This window comes from Pinus tabuliformis, chromosome 1_1 (assembly GCF_031772625.1).
Source record: "Pinus tabuliformis cultivar Carrire ecotype Pingquan chromosome 1_1, CPIR1, whole genome shotgun sequence".
Classification (NCBI taxonomy): Eukaryota; Viridiplantae; Streptophyta; class Pinopsida; order Pinales; family Pinaceae; genus Pinus; species Pinus tabuliformis.
Genome location: NC_142297.1, coordinates 28,724,392 through 28,747,135, shown reverse-complemented (window position 1 = coordinate 28,747,135; position 22,744 = coordinate 28,724,392). Strand labels below are relative to the sequence as shown.

The following is a 22,744-nucleotide window of genomic DNA, read 5'->3' as shown; positions in this document are numbered from 1 at the left end:
TTGTAAAATATTTTAGTGGAAATCAAATGATATTGGTTTATTCAAGATTAAGTGAAAGTCTTGGTGTCAATTGATTCCTTCAAAATTCTAGTGGAAGTCATAACATTGGATATAGTTTAGCTATTATCAAAATTCCAATAAGATTTTCACCAAAATTTCAATGAGGTTTTGAGTCTCTTAATTAAATAAAAAATTAACCTTAAACCATACTAAGTAAATGAAAAATATGTCATATACTAAGTAAATGAAAAGTATGTCATACTTCGAAGAGGATGAACTTTTTCAATTTGTATGAAATAATATTTATTTCAGATAAAAAGTTAATAAAATGCACCATCTTCTTCCATATTTTTTAATTAAAACTAATAAAATGTATCATCTTCTTCCATATTTTTTAATTAAAACTTAATTAAATTCAGTTATACCTTCCATATTTTTTAATTAAAACTTAATTAAATTCAGTTATACATTATTGGATGAATTTTGTCTTTGTAGGTTTTAATAGCAGATTCATTATTTAGGCAACATGGTTTCAGCTAACCCAACCTAAAAGGCCACATGAAAACCCAAGTGACCGAGGGAAAAGATAATTTCCTCAGCCAAAAACTTAAACCCTCATACTTAATTCAGTCGTTCTAAAGTTCATCTCTGAACAAAATCCTGTCCTGGAAAAATGTCGACAAAGGTTCCTCCAAAGCCTGGCATCATCAAGCGAAGACTTAGCATCGTCATCTTCAATGATCTCTTGATTGTCATCTTAAGCTTCCTTACAGTGCTCTCAGAGTACCCCGCATGCCCCTGAACATGCCCTCCTTTTCCCTGCCCTCAGCCACGACTGTCTTCTCCTCGTCTTGGCCACCTATTTCTTGTTGTTCTCCGGCTTCATCTATGATATCATAGTCGAGCTACCGGGCATCGGGAGCGCACAGGATCCTGTCACAGGGAACGTAAAACCGGTGGTCTTTCTCTCTGGAAGAGTGAACGGGAAATATATTATCGTTGGGGTTTATGTTCTTGCTTGGTGATGTGGGGATAATTTTGCTGGACTTGGCCCTGGACAAACATAGAGCGAGGAATGTCAAGGTCTCTTTTGCGATGGCGGGGGTTTCTTCTTTTGCGATCATTTATATCATGAGTATGATATTCGTTCACATCAAAATTCTGTTTTATTTGAGTTAATCGGGGTTTTGAATAGCAGATCTAGATGTTTTAGGTCCATTGCTGTTTTAGTAAAACATCTGTACTGTTATTTTGATTTTATGTTCAAGACTATGAGACCTCTTCATCCCTCACCATGTTCTTATTCATTGGTTGACCTTCCTCTATTATGTAGGTTTTATTATGAGACTGGGGAATTATAATAATCGAGAAGTGCTGGGGAATGATAAGCTTAAATCGTTGATTAATTTATCATTTGATTCAACTTTCCTGTAGAGATCTGCCAACACCACCTTGACCTCAAGTGTCTGATTCTCCATTTTGTCGACTGCTGCTCGTCCCTTCCATATGCCGTCACACTGTATGTTTTCACCCCCTATATGCTGTTGTTGTTCTTCGCAATCTGTAGCACCGATCGTGCACTTATCTTCCTCCTCTGAATTTTTCATAACCTCTTCTTTCTCGGGTTCCATTTTGATAATTCAGGAGTACCACTCTTTGGGTTAGCGTGGGAGTGAGAATCCCTTTCAGGGATATGCTCATGATTTTTCTACAATTATGGCATCAACTGTCTCTTGCAGCTGAAACACTAGACGGTATACAGCCTTCCTTGACTCCTGCACAAATGACTTCACACCCTGCACAGAAAGAAGAGCATATATTATTTAGTTAAACATAATGGTAAATCTCATGTAATAATTAAGGTTTCATGCCCCATTATTAAAGGCAAAGGCAGTCAAAATAAATACCTGAATCGCATCGAGTCTGAGCAGCAGAGACATGATCTGGGAATTATAATGATCGAGATATTCTCTCAGTTTCTCTAACTGTGTTCAGAGTTTGCTTTTCTGGGCGAAGCCCCACCTACCAGATATATAAATGTGAATTTGAGTTTTATTAAATTCAACTGAACATTTATCCTCTGGATGAGTATGATTTTAAAATATTTACGAGATCTTGTCATCCCCAAAAGCCCATAAATTTCTCGCCAAGACGACAGATAAAATTTGGAAGGTCCTTTTTAAAGTATCATGATATGGCCCTCGCCTACATGCTCTGAAGATGGCATTGGAAATATGGATATTTCCTGCAGCCCATGTCACTTGATCAGATAGCGTCCAATATCCAGAAAACATACTACCCAAATAAAGCAAAAGTAAGCTGAAAAAGATTGCCTTCATCCATCCTCAACAAACTGATAATTTATATGACAAACAAGAGTAACAGAGGACTGATAACTCTGGCAAAATGCTGACAAGCAGGTTGCATCAATATGATAACTAGGAAAGGTAAACACAGATACTAAAAATAGCATATATCTTGTCTAGGTCAGAGCTAGTTCGTTTGTTAAAACATGTCTTGCAATAACAAAAGCCAGATAGAGACTAATGCTTTAGATCCATACAAGAATTGTTTATTCTGAACCCTGTAAGTTCTAACTCAACTAAAGAATCAAAGCGTCATGGCTTAACACTTGATAAGAGGAGCTAAAACATTTTTTCAGATGAAATGAACAGAATTCATATTCATTTAGGCTTTTGACCACCGAAGAGATGCAATGTTGCTCAACTATTTTTCTTTCTTCTCCAGAGAAAGCCATGTCTCGATAATCAAGAACAATCCATATAATACATCAACAAAGTAGGGTTTGGTTCATCCAAAAAAATTAGAATCTTCTTTTTCACTGTGGATATATGACTTCCCCATCCAAACAGCTTCTCATCACAATCTCCAGGCTGTTGTTCACGGAAGATGGTAGAACATCACAGCAATGTCTCCTCGGAGACTGCAAACACAAATCCACATTTTCTTAATTAGTATAAAAAGGAGTAGAAATTTCCTAATTTACTCACTCAAGTCAGAAGTTAAGATAAATCATAAATACAAGGATGTAAAAGTTCACATACTTGCTTCCAGTTCAGTTGTGACTTCCGTGATAGAACTCTGATCTGTTGCAGAGCCTGCAACGCACTTTTACAGCAGGCCTAACACTTTTAGATCTAGTGCTAACACTTTCCAAAAATAAGACAGCAGGCCTCAGGCAAGGATTTCTGGAAACATTATGAGTGTTGAACATAAAATGATCTGTCATCGTTTTCCTCCAATGCATGAAATTCTGCTGAGGAGATTCGAGTTCACGTGGGAATTGCAGGCTATCAAAAACATGTACAGTGTATCCCTGGCACAATCTATCATAGCAGATAGTCTGTTGAAGAATCCTACTAGAATCAACCTTCACTGCCTCAGAGAGATGTCCAAAGGCCTGTGTTTGATTCATATTAGGGAATATGGGTGCCATTGCATCTAAATGATGAAGTGATACCAAGGGTGTCAGTGGGTGAGCGGACAACCAGCCTAACAAGTTTCTACGAAAATCGACCTATTGATTGCAGAAAAATATAACTCAAAATCCTTGACCATGTATTAAGTTTCTGATTGCAAGTGTTGAACATAAACTGCTCTGTCATAGTTTTCCTCCAATGCATGAAAGTCTGCTGAGGAGATTTGAGTTCACGCGGGAATTGGAGGCTATCAAAAACATGTACACTGTAGCCCCATGACACATACAATGACCCCTGCCGCAATCTATCATAGCAGATAGTCTATTGAAGAATCCTACTAGAATCAGCCTTCACTGCCTCAAAGTGATGTCCAAAAGCCTGTGTTTGATTCATATGAGGGAATATGGGCGCCATTGCATCTAAATGATGAAGTGATACCAACAAATAATGTCCAACAAATAACCAAAAGTAGGTCAACGCGACTGCTCAATACACAAGTGGCAATACAAAGTGGGAGTGTGAAGTTACTCCTATAAAAATGGGTGTGTTATTTAAACATGCTCATAGGGGTGGGGTGCTAGCCCCATGGAGGTTGAATTGATCGTCTTACTATGTAGCTTCTGTCTCTAAATTTCATCGAGGGAATTTCCTAGTTCTTGTTTATTTGCTGTTACGTCAGTTCTTTTAGATCATTTGACAACTCTATTTTGCTTTTGGCCGAAGTTTCCTATCAGGACTAAAGTTTTTTTTTTGTTAACTCTATCTGTATTTTAGGGAGGCTTTATATTGGACTGTCATAAAGTATCTTTGTAATTTTTGCTAGAAAGGTTACTCTAGAAATAGCACAGGTTTTGTATGTGAGATCTTTTCAGCCTTAGAGTTCAGTAAACTCTGGAAATGACTCACAGTTGTTATGTAAGTAGGAGATATGGTATCTTCCTCCAATAACTCCCATTAGTTTGAATGGCAGTTGCCATCTGAAAAACTGAAAAACGTAATTTTGTTCACAATAATAAAATTACAACATTTGTCTGCGGTATGTATTAAAACAAAATTATGCCAGCCAAATATACTAAAATAAAAATATTCCTCTATATATTTGAAAAAGACTTTTTATATATGCACCTAACACAGAAACTGCTATATCGAGAGACAAAAAGAGATAAATATTTAGAAAAATAGATATACTACAGAAAAAGAGATCAAGATTTGGACAAATAGATATACTACAGATCTGATATTTACATGAAAATAATGTTACAATGCAAATATATATCTCAACAGTAACCAAAATTATTAGTCAAAAATTCATTACCTCCATGGCTTCTTCTGCTGAAATGTTCTGGAATCGTGGATGCATGATCATCTGGGATTTGAAAGACTTTTTTGCAAGCTCCTTTTCCAACAAATAACCAAAAGTGGGTCAGCGAGACTGCTCAATACACAAGTGGAAATACAAAGTGGGAGTGTGAAGTTACTCCTATAAAAATGGGTGTGTTATTTAAACATGCTCATAGGGGTGGGGTGCTAGCCCCAAGGAGGTTGAATTGATCGTCTTACTATGCAGCTTCTGTCTCTAAATTTCATCGAGGGCATTTCCTAGTTCTTGTTTATTTGCTGTTACATCAGTTCTTTTAGATCATTTGACAGCTCTATTTTGCTTTTGGCCCGAAGTTTCCTATCAGGACTAAAGAGTTTTTTTTTAGTCTATCTGTATTTTAGGGAGGCTTTATATTGGACTGTCATAAAGTATCTTTGTAATTTTTGCTAGAAAGGTTACTCCTAGAAATAACACAGGTTTTCTATGTGAGATATTTTCAGCCTTAGAGTTCAGTAAACTCTGGAAATAACTGACAGTTGTTATGTAAGTAGGAGATATGATATCTTCCTATAATAACTCCCATCAGTTTGAATGGTTGCCATCTGAAAAACTGAAAAATCTAATTTTGTTCACAATAATAAAATTACAACATTTGTCTGCGGTATGTATTAAAACAAAATTATGCCAGCCAAATATACAAAAATAAAAATATTCCTCTATATATTTGAAAAAGACATTTTATATATTCACCTAACACAGAAACTGCTATATAGAGAGACAAAAAGAGATAAAGATTTGGACAAATAGATATACTACAGATCTGATATTTACATGAAAATAATGTTACGATGCAAATATATATCTCAACAGTAACCAAAATTATTAGTCAAAAATTCTTTACCTCTGTGGCTTCTTCTGCTGAAATGATCTAGAATTGTGGATGCATGATCATCCGGGATTTGAAAGACTTTTTTGCAAGCTCCTTTTCCAACAAATAATCAAAAGTAGGTCAACGAGACTGCTCAATACACAAGTGGCAATACAAAGTGGGAGTGTGAAGTTACTCCTATAAAAATGGGTGTGTTATTTAAACATGCTCATAGGGGTGGGGTGCTAGACCCAAGGAGGTTGAATTGATCGTCTTACTATGCAACTTCTGTCTCTAAATTTCATCGAGGGAATTTCCTAGTTCTTGTTTATTTGCTGTTACACCAGTTCTTTTAGATCATTTGACAGCTCTATTTTGCTGTTGGCCCGAAGTTTCTTATCAGGACTAAAGATTTTTTTTTTAGTCTATCTGTATTTTAGGGAGGCTTTATATTGGACTGTCATTAAGTATCTTTTTAATTTTTGCTAGAACGGTTACTCTAGAAATAACACAGGTTTTGTATGTGAGATCTTTTCAGCCTTAGAGTTCAGTAAACTCTGGAATCGACTCACAGTTGTTATGTAAGTAGGAGATATGATATCTTCCTATAATAACTCCCATTAGTTTGAATGGCAGTTGCCATCTGAAAAACTGAAAAATGTAATTTTGTTCACAATAATAACATTACAACGTTTGTCTGCGGTATGTATTAAAAGAAAATTATGCCAGCCAAATATACAAAATTAAAAATATTCCTCCATATATTTGAAAGGTTACTCTAGAAATAGCACAGGTTTTGTCAGTGGGTGAGCAGACAACCAGCCTAACAAGTTTCCACAAAAATCAGCTAGCCTAACAAGTTTCCACGAAAATCAGCCTAAGAAGTTTCGAACTTCGAACACAATGCTTGCTTTGCCACTAAGACAAATTCTACATTATTCATGATGATCTTTGATGCGCATATCAAATCATCACTGTACATGTGCATATTATGCATGTTTCTGAGTGAATAAGTATGCAAAAAAAGATTTCACAAACAAGTTTGTATTAAAGTTTGAGAAGCATGCAGAACTGAATGTACAACTTGCAGCCAATTACATCTACAATATGTAAACCATAAGAATAGTTGCAAAGAATTGAAAACATATGTTATTGTGCATAGGAAAATGAGACAAGAATAAAAACAAATCTTAAATCCCAACTATAATCAAGTAGGATCAACGGAAAAGCATCCCTTCATGAAGAGTCTTTGGAAATACCCTTAACATATAGCTTGAGCATATGTCCAAACAGACCTTGTTTATAATGTGTTGTCTAGAAAGAAATTATAATCAAATAAGAACTATGAAAATTGTATTTTCACTGACACTTTCTTTGGAAAGACCTCTAACATATAGCTTGACTGTATGCCCAACCAGATCTTATCCAAAGTTGATTAACTAGGAAAGCATTGACAAATTTAAAATATTACACGAGCCAATAAATGGAAGCATGCCATATAATAATTTCCATAAAAGAAAGGTTGTGAAAATCAATTTGACAACATGAAATGGAAGGAACATTTATTCAGGCATAAGAAATTTAATCGACACATCCTTGGAGTATTAACAGTACCAGTCAAGAAGCTATGAAGATTTACGTATGAGCTTTCCAGAGGTCTTTTTTGTGTTTGCCTTGCTTCCATGCATGGGTTAGGTACCAGTCAATTGTGGAAGTAGGTGGGACAACGGATGAATGACAAACAATGGTTTTTGAGCTTATTCTTATAACATTCATTGTACATTATAATGTGTCTATTGTGAAGTATTGTTCTTTTGGATCCAGATGTCTTATTCATTGTAGATCAATTTGCTTAAAAAAACAAAAAAACAAAACTCCCAACAGCTTCTAAAACTTTATTCCCTTATCTGATTGCCAACATGAAAACAGAGTGTCGACAGACAATCGCTGTGACTGAGCTACTTTGACAAAAAATAAAAAAAATGTTACTGTCCGACTTTATTCATTCTATCCTTTAGAATAATGTGTATTCTGTTCATCCAAAAGAGCCATGATGATAGCAAGGAAAAATCCCTCAAATTTTGTAGCAGTTCGAGTAGCTCAGTTCAGAGCCTTAGCCCTATCCTGAAAGGTAACAACACTAACCTGAGATAGCTCTCTGTCTATTTTAACTGATTGATTAAACATTCTATCTCCAACAGTGTTTAGATTCCTCCTAATGTCTTTGTACTTATTTCATGAAAAACAAATGAAATCCTTGCCTTCTTCTGTTAAACTCGGAAGATTCCAATAATTTGTTTTCTATTTGAAAAATCTTGTTCTCTGTTTTGTTATTAATGTCTAGGCCATTTTAGAGCACAAGTAAAGATTACCATACCCCTGTCATCTTCAGTCACTGCTACTCCACTAGTTACCTAGATTTCCTTTGGAGATCCATAATTCTTTATTCAATGCACATGTCCAGGAAAAACCCAGTATGTATTTTGTGAAGTTACAATCGTGATGTCAGATTTTGTAAGTTTAGGTAAATGGTTGGAGACCCATAATTTCGAAATTAGCTACAAAGTCACTGTAATTTTGAAGTTTAAACTTCATATAATCATATCTACGGGTTACAATTTTTGAGGTCCTTCAAGTGTATCACTTCATCAATTGATGACATTTCTCAGCTGAACCAGGTTTATATGTAATTTGTTTTCTAAATTGTGTTCTAATTTAAAGCATGCACCGATAACATATTGATTGTGCATATCTTATTCAAATACAATGATGATGACATTGGGAGTTTTTACTCATAGTGATGTCATCTAGATCAAATGGATATTTTGTTCGAGGCCTAGAGTTTCCACCTATTAATCCTTTCTTCCAAATCTATGTAATTACTATTCTGTGAAATTTCATTTATTACTTTAATTTTTTTTGGCAAGTTTGAAGTCTAAAAACTATTTTTTTGGGCAAATCTTACCCAACATTTTGGTAATCCTAAAACATAGAACATTCACAACTAATATACCGAGCACATATCGAGCCTACTGTTGTCAACTATTCATCTTGGAATCACCATCATATTCCATGGTGATTTCCCTCTCTCTGCAACAATCATTTTTTATTTTTTTGTTTGAAATAAAGAATGCCATTCTCCTTTAGGATTGAGGTTTATTGGTTGGAGATTGTTTTTCTAACTAACTTATATAGGAAATTTTGGTGATTTTCACCATGTATTATGATTGTTGTCTAATATAATAATCAATTCATCTTGTGAATTGAGTCTATCTCAAGTGGTTAAGAAGAAATTGTTATTCACCTCAACCATTTTCAATCTTTGTGATGTGTTCACTCTTCGTGAGCCAGTGGTTGATTGAGACTCTTTATGATCTGTGAGGATTATCCCTTTCTTGTTCATTGGCTAGAGGATGGGTGGTGTTAGTGTCAGTCTCGTTAGCCTGTCACCTGGATCAAAAAGTGCTTTTTACCATGTTCTTTTCAGGGTTTCATCATCAAATTTTTCTGTTACTAGGTTTACACAGCAAATTTGGTCATTGTATGGTCAGTCCAAAGATGGAGTCATTGTTTGAAATTTCACTCATGCTGGTTGCTTATCATACTTTATGAAGGTTTCACCGTGAAAATGGGTCAAGTCATCATCATCACTCCATTAGGTCTTAGGTCATCCATTAGGTCACAAGGGTCTCCAAGGTCCACCATTTCCATTTAAAAAACCAGAAATAAGTCAAACATGACAAAGCAACTGTTGATGAATTGATCATGATTTATTCACACAGTTTTCATATTTTCATGACATCAAAGGTTTCAGAAGAAGGAAGCTCCAACACTTAGGAAAGCAAAAGCACACTTGCAATGGTAAAGGTAAAATCTGTCTTCAAAAAGTGAAATCGCCTCGCAAAGGAGGGTTGGTTTCTTTTCTTTTATTTGAAAAAGTGAAGAAATTATCCCCATATAAACTCAAAAAGACTCATAACCTTTTCATTCATATCCCATTCACTCCTCATCATTGAGCTCACTCGCCCAAAAAAGCAAAAAACTTGTTTCCCTAGGAGAAATTGGCCAAAAATTGAAGGCGCTGCGCGTAGATACACTGCGCTGCGCTTAGGAGGCAGGCGCTGCGCGTAGATACACTGCACTGCGCTTAGGAGGCAGGCGCTGCGCGTAGATACACTGTGCTGCGCGTAGAAGAATTGCGTTGCACTTTGGCGCTGCGCGTAGAAGAACTGCGCTGCGCGCATGACAGAGTACCCGAAACTCACCCAAATTTTCCCAAATTCCAATTTTTTTCTTACAAGCTTGGTCAAATAGCTTTCTAAAGCTAAGGAACAAGTAAGTATATCATTTCCCTCTCTATTTTCTTTCCCAATTTCATTCCATGTCCATAATTTCTCAAGCTAGGGTTTGTAGCAAAATTTCCATGGGAAATGCTAGGGTAGAAATGGTCATCATAACTTTTCATCTCCAAAACATGTAAATTGATATTCTACACCTGCACACGTCTGATGAGTCATTTTGACCAGTTCATCCACCTCCAAACAAAGTTTAAACACTAAAAAAACAAAACCCTAGCTCATTCCTAGAGTTATTTTGGGCAAATCTCATCATAAACCTTCTTGGTCTCACTTACAAGAAGCCACATTTTTTCACTATTTTCCTCACTCATTTCCATCAGTTTTTCAAATCCATCTCATCTTTCATAAAACCCCTCCCATCATTTTGTCAAAATCTCTCACATATCACTTCATTTTCATTCTCACCTCACATCTATTTTCACTTCCTGCTGCTAGGACTTTGTGTCATCATGGAGGTTGAATCTTCACTAGAAAGAAAGAGACAACACAAAGGAGGGAGGATTCTCAGATATGAACCATCATATTGCAACCAAATCAACTCCTATCCTTTCATCAAGCAATGCTTTGAGGATGTTCACTGCTTGGAGTTTTGTAAAAGAGTAAGTGAAGCAGGGTTTTATGAGCAGCTAACAGATTGGGTAGCTACACAACTGAAAGGAGAGATTGCTGTCATTGCTGGTATTGAGTTTAGCTTTTCAGTGGCCTCCATCTCACTAGCAACTGGTTTACCAGACAATGGCGAATATTGGTTCAAGGGAATGAGTCTAGATCTTGAAAACTACAAGCCCTTCTTAAAGACTCCATACAGAGATACACATACTCACCTCATGCCTTTCAGATATTTGCTTGAGAAGTATGCCCCTTTAATGAAAACCATCATGAGGTTCTTTACCTGTGAAGGTAGATTCTCCAGGTTGTATGCCTATCATATTCGCCTCTTGATGCACTTCACATCTCAAAAGCCACTCAACATGTGTAATTACCTGTTCAGGAGCATTTCAAAAATGTCTGAAAAGATATAGTTAAAGGACAAAGAGCACTCTCCAAGCTTGTTTCATCACAATCTCATCAAAACCATTGTCCTTCATCAGCTGGCAGAGAGGGGTATGGCTTGGGAAGCCTTTTTAGAAACAACTTTAAAATGGCATGAGGAAAATGCAGCATCTCAGTCCCCAAGTGCACCAAAACAACAAACAGAGATGGGGTCATCTAGCAAAATAACAGAGAAGATTCAGCTACCTAAGCCAGAGGTGACCAAAGTGTATAAGAAAGGGTAGAGGCTTGTGTTTTCTTCTCACAAAGAGAAAGGGGCCAAGCCTTCTTCATCGACAAAGCAGGAATCAACAACAAAGGATAAGGAGATAGTTGAGCACGAATTTGAGCTTATTGATTTAGAGGAGGAAGATGAGACTTTAATTATGAGACAGACTATCAGGGACAAGGACTACCAAATCAAGGAGCTGACAATAAATCTGGAAAGGGCAAAACATATTATATCAATCCTTGAACAAGAAAACTGTAAAGTTTTGTAGATGTTCTATGCTAAGAGCAATTTCACTTTTCTCACAGCAATCATACAAGTAGATAAGCAAAATGCAGATAGAACATATAAGCAGATCCTACAGAAGACAAATCAGAAACAAGAAAAATGTATGTGTTCGTTTCGGCGGTCAACAGGATGCTTCAACCAGCAAAGTCTCCTTTGGTCAGCCAACCCAGCATGTGTCACAACAACCCTCCAACCAGTAGATGAGTCAACCCAAGTCAGTTCTACAAAAGTCAACGCTGTCCTGAAAAGTCAACGCAGGGGCAGCAAGCTAAAAGTCAACGCAGTAGCAAAACGGTCAACCCTTTGACCTCGATTTTTTTTGTGCCAGGTAGTACGGCCTTCAAAAATCGAACCTCCCACAAGTTTTCAGCTTGTTTGGACCAAGCGTTGACCAAAGTCAACACTGGTCAAACTTCTGCGAAACCCTAGCAGCAGAAACCCTAGCAGCAGAAAACCTTTTTCGTCCTTCCCACGTGTGGCTGAAATTCGTCCTCCAGGTAGCTCGTACTTTTTAGGATGAGGAAGATGTGAATTGTGTTGTGATCAAATTCTCTCCAACTTTTCCTGTATATATATCCATCAATGAGGGTGTGTGACACATCTGTTGGGCATGTGAGCCTACATTACAAAACTGGCTGACCTTGCACATATAATTTATTAAGAATAATAAATTCAAAATATAAGTTCTGCTCATCAGATTAAGACTATTTTTATATGGATTTTACACCTCTCAGAAAGAGGAATCCAACAAAAATATTAGCCTCTTAATCTGAGCATCAGAACATGGAGTTTGGACCTAGTTGTCCAAATTTAACACTCCCTCTCAACTAGGGAGAACTCCATTTATTAGTGCAATCAACATCGTGAGTCATCCCGCCGAAACTTGCTTTGCTGGCTTCTTTATTTCAGAACAGAAGTGGGTCAGTCACAAAGACATCATTCCCCGACTGACATAATCAGTCCAGAGGTCCCAGACCTCACAAATCTTGATCCCAGATCAAGAGGTTGGACCATGCCATCCTAGATAGAGAGTACGGCAATCTCTGATGCGTCCATCAGTCTTTGCTAATAGTCTCTAGCTTTTCCACACCTCATTGGCCAAATGAGAGGTACCTCCCATGAGCCCTGAACTCAATGGGTAGGATGCATACGGGGCACAGATTAAATGAGTGGCGAACCAGCTCAATAATCACAAGGGTGGGGCAGAAGCATTATGAGTGCTTATAGCTTCGAGAAGCTATCCCCAAAGCCCCCCAGAGCTCCCAGAGCTCATCGTCCAACAGGACCCACATCATAGGGTCTTTCCACGACACCAAGACTCTCACGGAAGGTTAGGAACTTGACCTTCCCCAGGGGCTTAGTGAGAATATCCGCGACCTGCTCATCAGTTCCTATATGATCGAGCCTTACGGCGCCTCGCTGTACCATATCCCGGATAAAGTGGTACCTGATATCAATATGCTTGGATCGGTCGTGGAACACAGGATTCTCAGTCATACGAATCCCACTCTGATTATCACAGAGTATTACAGTGGTATCTAGCACATGTTGGAACAGCTCACTAAAGAGCTTCTTCAACCAAACTGCTTCACAACAGGCCATACTAGCAGCAATGTATTCGGCCTCCGCGGTGCTCAAAGCCACCGACTTCTGCTTCCTGCTCATCCATGAGATCGAAGCAGAACCAAGATTGAAACAGCATCCAGATGTGCTCTTACGATCCACCACACTGCCAGCCCAATCGACATCAGTATATCTCGGAGTATCACACTCCCGGCAGTGTATCTCAGCCCATGGTTTATCGTGCCCTGAAGATATCTCAAAAGATTCTTGGCACCAACCTAGTGAAAATGATGAGGCTCAACCATCTGTTGGCTCAAAGTATTCACTGCAAAACATATGTCCGGACGGGTGTTCACTAAGAACATCAAAGCTCCTATGAGTTGACGATACTCAGTAGGATTGGCCAAGATAGGCCCTGCAGCACTGCCACTCAACTTCTTAAAGTTGAGTTCCATTGGTGTCGACACGGACTTACAGTCCACCATCCCAAATCTTTCCAGAAGCTTCACAATATACTTTCCTTGAGAAAGGAAAATCTCTTCAGGTCTCTGCCAGGCCTCTAGGCCTAGGAAATAGTGCATCAGTCCTAGGTCTTTCATCTCGAACTCAGCAGCAAGCTCCCTCTTACATTGATGAATGAGAGGGTCACCACCTGTCAGGAAGAGGTCGTCCACATACAGCACTAGAATGAGAGGCTTTCCTTCCACAACCTTAAAGTAAAGGTTTGGATTAGCATTGCTTCGAGTGAAGCCCAGCTTCATCAAGTAACTATCCATCCTCTCATACCAAGCTCTGGGTGCTTGCTTTAACCCATAGAGGGCTTTCTTCAACCTGCAGACATAAGTGTCTCGATCTTGAACTTCAAATTCCAGAGGTTGTTCTACATACACCTCTTCCTTTATTGCACCAAGCAGAAAAAGCGGTCTTGACATCCATCTGATGAAGACTCCATCCTTGCGTAGCAGCAAGGGTTATGATGGATCGGATGGTGGTATATCGAGCCACAGGTGCAAATATATCGTCATAGTCAATTCTCAATCATCATGGATCTGCACCTCAATGACTGTAATGTTGCTCTCATTATACAGTATCACATTGCTACCCCAAATCAACAAGAATGACAGATCTGGTCTTTTCATTGTAATATACTCCTAGTGGAGATTCATATCTTCTTTGCTGTCTATGCATCATCACGCTGCATGCTACCCATGCTGCCTTTGCATCATCACTTTGCAATACTACAACACAGTCAGATCTGCAGTAATTGAGGCTTACGATCACCCAATCAAGCCTCCAAATTTGCTCCCACAGGTTGCCCAACCATCTGATCCAAAACTGATCAAATTCCTTGACCCAACACAAGGCATAAATTGTTGTTCCAATCTGTTTTCGCTGCTGCTCCTAATTGTGACTGGTTAGGGCATCCATATGCTGCAACAGCCCTTAACCAAGTCACCAAACAGCCTTCAAAAACTACGTGCTACCCTTGTATAAGTCCTCTGCATCCACGCTGTTGATTAGGGCTCAATCTAGCCCCAAAACAGTCCCACGCAATGCCTTTTCAGTGGGGTAAGGACCTGCGGCCTACCACAGGTGGCTTCCTGTACCCACGGCCTGCTGAAACAGAGTTTCCAGCCCGCACATAATATTCAAATCAACCCAGAATTTTGTCTCCTTTATTGAGGCCTTTCTGCTGGTTAATTTTCACTCCAAAACAGTCATAGGAGTGACCTAAACGTCCCCTCTTCCTTCACTGGAAATGCCCTTACCTGCACCCATTAAAACAGAGATTTAGGGCCCAATATACTGCAGATTTAGGGCTCCTATTCTTAGCGTGTAAGGGCCTCTTGGGACAGCGTATGAGGGCTCTTTAGAACTGCGGATTCTCCTCTAGATCTCTCTGTCCACAAAACCCAAACACGTGGAGAGAGTGCAGTGGTAGTCTCCCTCTTAATGCCAGCTTCTCTGCAGAAGTCTTTGAACTCATTTGACTCATATTCAGTGCCATTGTCAGTCCTCAAAATCTTGATCTTCTTTTCGGTCATATTTTCCACCAAGGCTTTGAAGGTACGGAACCACATGGAAGCCTCATCCTTCTTTTTCAAGAAGTATATCCAGGTTTTGCGAGAGAAGTCATCAGTAAATGTCATATAGTAAGAACATCCCCCCAGGGATGTTACAGGCAACATACCAGAAAGATCAGAATGGACCAGTTGCAATATCTCAGATGTCTTTGTGACACTTGAGGGGAAAGGTCCCCTTGTATGTTTTCCTTCAGCCCTTACATACACCTTTATGATTATTTCCAAAATCAGGCATCCCTGTCACCACCTTCCTTGCTTCGGGAAGAGCCTTGTAATGAAGGTGTCCAAATCTCATAAGCACATAAAGACTTTAAACTTCATTCTTCATTATACCATATCTAACATATTCAAATACATTTAAACCAAAACAGCAACTGCAACTTCCACATGTATGGGAGGTGCAACTCCCAAAACGAGTCTGCCCCAATAATATTTATTATGTTTATTCCAGAAATACAACACATCAAGTGTGCCAGGCAACCCTCGGCCACACTACAGAACAGGCCACCGCCTTTTTACATATACAACTGTACACGTTCACCCGATTTCTGCACAACCCGTGTATAAAACCGAGACCACAACCTGTGTTATTCTGCAGACTTCTGTCCACGTGACAGTCAACTAACGAAGCTGCGTAATACTGCAGATCTCTGTCCACGTGGCAGTCTGCTAATAACCTGCACCGGTTCTTTACGTTACACCGTATAACGCTGTTCATGGAACAGCCCTCTGATGGAACGCTTCACCGTTATCATAACCTGACAGCCCGTGGTTCCACGTGTAAACTCCTGCGCACCAGTCCAGGAACAAGCCTCCACGTGATCACCCGAACGCTCACAGGTCTGCACCCTTAACGCGTTCAACTGCTGTCCGAATTCACCAAGCCAGAACTCGACAATCTGCCGGTATATATCACTCTCTGCACTTTTTATCCGAGCCCACCGACGCTCATGTAACCTGCATAGAATATACCGGAACCGTTGCTCGAACTCTAAACTCGAACCGTGATAATCTGCCGTGTATCTTCAGTCTCCTGCGCTGTTACCTGAGTATAACAGAAACTCATGTGAACCTGCACTGTAATACACCCAGATCGCTGTTTGAATCCGTGCCTTCAGCCGACCTTTCAATCTTCAAGACTGCGCAATCTTTGCTGCATGAAGGATCTGTTGTTTGCCCACGCAATCCTGTTCATCGAATTATCCTCCAAACCACCGTTAATCTTCACTGACTTCAAGCATAACCTTTACGCATTCTTTCAGCAATGCTTACGAACAGTACGCATTAGAACTGCGCTGTTATTCCCTTGAATTCCCGAGCTCAGAGACACCGTCTTCTGTCCCATCGAATCCCAAGCGAGAACTCTATGCGACCACCGCATGAATTCTGCGCATTAGAACTGCGCCCTACTCTTGAGATCCGAAGACGGAGTGTTCGATGATTGCTATAGATAGAGTTTGTCTTCACCTCAGCTCTGATACCATGTAAAGTTTTGTAGATGTTCTATGCTAAGAGCAATTTCACTTTTCTCACAGCAATCATACAAGTAGATAAGCAAAATGCAGATAGAACATATAAACAGATCCTACAGAAGACAAATCAGAAACAAGAAAAATGTATGTGTTCGTTTCGGCGGTCAACAGGATGCTTCAACCAGCAAAGTCTCCTTTGGTCAGCCAGCCCAGCATGTGTCACAACAACCCTCCAACCAGTAGATGAGTCAACCCAAGTCAGTTCTACAAAAGTCAACGCTGTCCTGAAAAGTCAACGCAGGGGCAGCAAGCTAAAAGTCAACGCAGTAGCAAAATGGTCAACCCTTTGACCTCGATTTTTTTGTGCCAGGTAGTACGGTCTTCAAAAATCGAACCTCCCACAAGTTTTCAGCTTGTTTGGACCAAGCGTTGACCAAAGTCAACGCTGGTCAAACTTCTGCGAAACCCTAGCAGCAGAAACCCTAGCAGCAGAAAACCTTTTTCGTCCTTCCCACGTGTGGCTGAAATTCGTCCTCCAGGTAGCTCGTACTTTTTAGGATGAGGAAGATGTGAGTTGTGTTGTGATCAAATTCTCTCCAACTTTTCCTGTATATATATCCATCAATGAGGGTGTGTGACACATCTGTTGGGCATGTGAACCTACATTACAAAACTGGTTGACCTTGCACATATAATTTATTAAGAATAATAAATTCAAAATATAAGTTCTGCTCATCGGATTAAGACTATTTTTATATGGATTTTACACCTCTCAGAAAGAGGAATCCAACAAAAATATTAGCCTCTTAATCTGAGCATCAGAACATGGAGTTTGGACCTAGTTGTCCAAATTTAACAAAAACAATCAACTCAAAGCAAAATAGTTGATCCTAGAAAAGGGAAAAACTAAGTTAATGCAGCAAATTGGCAAAGGTAAGGAGATCGTGACATCAAGCGAGCCTGAAGCATCATAGGTGAAAGGGAAAGGGAAAAGACCAAGAACCAGAGGTCTCAAGGAAGCTTTGCAAGAGGAACAAAAACAAATATTGCTTAATGTTAAAATTGGCAACTAGGGCCAAACTCCATGTGGGTCATATTATTTATGACAATTGATATTTTTATTAGATCCCTCTCATTGAGAGGTGTAGGATTGATCTAAAGATCATCCAATTCAGATAAGTATTTATGAAGCTATGAATTTATTTATGTTATGGACAAATTGCTAAGCCGGCCAGCAACTTATGTAGGCTCAAAAGCCCAACAGTGATGTCTATTCAACCTCTACGTTTTAGTATAAATAGAAGAGGACTTCATGTCATTTCTACACACATTTGGATCTCTTCCTCTCTCTACTTGCCTTTGGGTTTTAGTAGGAGGAGAGATCCTAAGGAGAAGCCGGAAAAGCCGGAAAAGTCGGAACTGCCGGAAAAGCTGGAAAAGCCGAAAAAGCTGGATCTGCGGGAAAAGCCGGAAAAGCTGGAACTGCTGGAAATGTCGGAAAAGCCAGAACTGCCGGAAAAGCTGGAACTGCCGAAAAAGTCGGAAACGCCAGAACCGCCGGAACTGCCGGAAAATCCGGAATTGCTGGAAAAGCCGGAACTGCCGGAAAAGTCGGAAAAGCCGGAATTGCCGGCAAAGCTGGAAATGTTGGAAATGCCGGAACTGCTGGAAAAGCCGGAAACGTCGGAAACGCCGGAAATACTGGAAAAGTCGGAAAAGCCGGAAGAGCAGGAACTGCCAGAACTGTCTAACTGTCGGAACTGCCGGAAAATCTAGAACTGCCGGGAACTGCTGAAACAGCCAGAGCATCTATCAGCATGATGTATGAGATCATGCGCAACATAATGATGCATGATGATATGAGCATTGGCAGCATAATGATGCATGATGATATGAGCATGGGCAACATAATGATGAATGAGATCATGAGCATGGGCAGCTTGATGATGAATAAGACCATGGAAGATGCAACATGATGAGCAGCATGAAGATGAGAGCAGCTCAGTCATCAAGGTTCAACACATGTGACAGTACAACAAGGTGTCACACGGTAATGTGCAACAAATAGACGAGATGCAACACTATGATAGGTGAACGAGTCACCTTAGAGAATCAGTTGAAGCAATATGTCTTCAACTGATCTCATGCCAATATCAAAAGTCAAAGTGATTGACTTCTATTGTAAATGTACTATCTCTCTCACTTTCTCTGTTGAACTTTGAAGAACATAAAAGAAGAATTGATCAAGGGTTTCCCCACATTGTGGGGTTTGTCCTTGGCTAGCACCACATCTTGTGTCCTCTTGTCTTGGTTTGTCTTCTGCGATTTATATTTATGTTCTATCTGAAGTTTGCTTTATGCTGATGTGATTGCTAATGTGGAAAAGAAATTGAAATAAATTTCTCTAGCATAGAACATACCTAAAATTAACACTTAATGAAGACCTTGACATAGAAGAAAGGATTGCCTTGGAGGTACATCACGATAAAGAATATTGGCTTAACAAGGTAAATGAACACTTAGAGAAGCTCCTGGAGAAGGCAAACAGAGATAATCAAATGCTCAGACACATGGCGCATCATTATCAAGCTCAAAACATGATCGCCAATGTCAAAGTGAAACAACTTAAAAACAAGCTCAAGGAGGCCAAAAAAGATCAAAAGGATGAGGGAAACTTGGAGATGCTTGCTAAAGCATCCATGAAGCTATAGCAAACTCATTTTTACACCTTCCCTCCAATTTTGAGCATTTTGAGTTTTTTGGCAAATTTTGGTCTAAATTCAGAAATTTAGCCTTTCGAGGCGCTGCGCTTTTTCCTCAGGCCTCCATTTGAGGAAAGGTCTACATTTTTGGAAAGGTCTTGACATCCTCTAAAAACCCATTTGCCCAGATTTTGCAGAGGTGTCTTAGTTTTGGAGAAAAATGCAAACTGTTCTGGAAACTAGACTTGAAGGGCTAGTTGACTGTTCTCTCAGATTTGCATTTTGGCCCCTGGAAGGCACCTAAAAATCAGCTCAAAGTCGGCGCTGCGCTTCCGCACTTTCTGTGTTTTTATTCGCAAAATTTCACCGTGTAAAATTTCTACTTTCTAGTCTGACTTGGTCAAAGTCAAGATTCTCTATGTAATGGCACAAGTTATGAGGCTAGGTGATGTAGGCATGAATAAATGTATATCATAGGTTGTTTTTTATGTTTATTAGGCCTCATAAAAGAAGCAAACTCCTAAACAAACTCTTCATGAGGTGTTTGAGTTGCACCTTCTCACTCTCACCTGTTGGTTGAGAGAATCTTGGAGTCAGTTCCTCCACCAAGGAATTCGATTCCTAAAGGTGGGAAAGTGGTCTAGGAGTGTCTATAAGTACTATTTCACCTTAGGAGAAGAGGTTTGATTTTTTTGTGAAGGAGGCTTGCATTGTAATCATCTTTCAGCTAATACAGATACAGGTTGCAGCTATTTTCAAGGAACTCTAGCCCAATGAGTTCATGGTGCTTGTATTTCATTCTTTTTGTTTTCTCATGGTCTAAACATCTTTATCTACATTATATCTCTTCTTTATATGAATGCCTTGTGGTATAATACTCAGAATTCTTGTTTTTCAAGCTCTGTTATCTGGTTTTGATAGTTATGTGTTTTGTCTTCCTAATCTAATGAAATCATGTTTATTTATGCTCATTAGTTTCTTCCACTCTATATCCTCTATGCTACACTGACAAATACTCAAATTACACCATGGCTTCTGACATCTAGCTCCTTCTTATGTTTTCTCCTGCATTCCCACAGCCTAGACCTACTTGTGACTCCAAACCCTAAGTTCAGCAAATCCTTAAAAAAAACCAAATTTACACAAACAAATAAACAAATATTCATATCTAGTCTAAAATCCATTTGCTTTAAAGTCATATCACTGATAAGAGACTTAGAGAGATCCCTCATGCTTTAGTAGGGCTAGCTACTGAGCTGAAGTGGTTTGAGGTTACCCTTGTCGATTTCCTTTTCAGCCTAGGAGATTGTAAGGACTAACATTTTTGGCGTCGTTGCCAGGGAAACGATTGTTAAATTATTCCTGGGAAAAATCTAAGAGCTTTCAAAGAACTGGTCCTGTACCTCTCAGTTTCCAGTATCCGAAGATAGGCTGAATTCATAAATCTCATCAGTTTAGGGTGTATACATTCTGGCTTCTAAAAGGCATACCAGGTCAAATCCTGACCCAAATCCACCCTTCATTGTTGAAGACCCTGAAAGACTGCTCAGAAAACTTAGGCTACCTATCACTAAAAGTGCAGTTAGTAAAATTAAAAGAACAACTTCTCTGCCTAAAAACCTATTCGCCTTTAAGCAAATTCCATTTGAAGAGCAGATAGAATTATCACTTACAAGGTCCAAGTCTGACTCCTGCATCTCTGATACAACACTAGAACCTTTAAAGGTTGAAACTCACTCTTTTTCTTCAGAATATTTGTCTGCTAAGACTGATCATGAACTATGGTTAAACTTTGATAAGCTTCAAAGCCTTGCTGACCAACTCCAGATCACAACCGAAAAAGCTTTTGTTCAATACCAATTTGAATACCTAGCCACAACTTCATCCTCTTTTTCACCTCCAAGCTCATCTACCACATCTCCTAAAGCTTTAGTTTCATCATCTTTCTTGCCTCCCCTGTTCGTTCCATCCTTGCCTCTACAACCCATTTTAGTAGTTCCATCATCCTCATCAGCATCACCACCTATACTTACACAATCCATTGTAACACCTTCACTTTCTCCAGCAGTCATGGCAAGATTTGCGCCTCTCTTACTGCCTGCTCAACTTACTGCTTTACCTCAGAACTATGGTCAAAGACTTCCTTTTTTTGATGGAAGTGCAGAATAGCTCAGCAGCATGTTGACAAGTTAATAGACTTCATTGATTTAGAAGAAATTGATGAGGAGAATGCCAAAATGAGGATTATCGCTCAGAGTTTCTCAGGAGATGTTAAGAAATGGTTTCGAAGTCTGGCTGCAAATTCCATTAATAGTTCTCAAAGACTGATTGAATTATTTCTAGCTTGTTGGCAAGAGAAGAAAAATCCATTACAGATATTGGCTGAATATAATTCAATGAAAAGGAACCCCAATGAAACAGTTCAAGAATTCACATCAAGATTTAATACAGTGTACAATTCTATACCTGATGATATGAAACCTCCTCCTGGTTTGGCTCTTCTTCATTATCCTGATGCTTTCAATCCAAATATGGCCTACTAGCTCAGAGAAAGGGATCCAACTACTCTTGAAGAGATGTAGCGGAATGCAATCAGTGTTGAAGCCAATTTGCAAATTAAGAAGTCAAAATCAAAGCCAGAGAGAGCAGAGAAGAGAGTTGTTTTCAGAGAAGAACCTGCATCATCTTTTGATGCAAAGCTTGATAGTCTGATAAAAACTATGGAAAGGATGATGGATAAAATATCCATAACTGATCGACAAGATGAACCATTAGTGAGGAATCCTAACTTTCGCGGACAACAACAACAACAGTTCAGAAATCGACAGAAAGAGCAGCGAAATCAAGATCCTCAAAGTCAAGTAAAAGCTCCATTTCAACAAAACTACACTGAAGGTTAGGAAGAAGATGAAGAAGAAATTGTAGAAGCAAATCACTTCTTTCAAGAAGATGAACTGCCTACTTTCCTAACAGAAGAAGATCAGTTTTCTGAAGACTCTTTTATACCAAATGATCAGCAATTTGTGCTTGCAAGCGAAGATCTGTGGGCTGATAGGACTGAAGAGTACCAAAGAGGATATCAGAATGCCCTCAGTCATCTCCAAAAGCAGTACAATTTAAGGAACATAAATGTGCCTGTTACTCTAACTCAGAAAAGACAAAATTTGCAAAAGGACGCACCAAGCAAAGAAACCACTCCTGCAGGCCAGAATAAAGACAAAGGTATTGTCACACAGAATCAGGATAGAACTAATGAAGCCTCCACTAGCAATGTAAGGAAGGACAAAGAATTGCAAATTGAAAGCCAAAAGAAGGAAACTCAAGCTAAAGGCCATACAAAAAGGAAGGACACTGCTTCAAAAGAGGTACAAAAGCAATCTAATCTTT

The 22,744-nt window shown here is 39.2% G+C and overlaps 1 protein-coding gene across 1 annotated transcript; it reads right to left on the bottom strand.

The window, feature by feature from the left end:
* Positions 1–1,647: 1,647 nt before the first annotated feature.
* Positions 1,648–21,429, bottom strand: LOC149211436 (uncharacterized). The gene is made up of 4 exons (XM_089388391.1): positions 21,227–21,429; positions 15,885–16,140; positions 3,088–3,538; positions 1,648–2,967 (listed from the first exon to the last, which is right to left on the bottom strand). The coding sequence occupies exons 1-4, from the start codon at positions 21,427–21,429 to the stop codon at positions 2,840–2,842; spliced, it is 1,038 nt and encodes a 345-aa protein (XP_089244517.1). The 3' UTR covers positions 1,648–2,839.
* Positions 21,430–22,744: the final 1,315 nt, after the last annotated feature.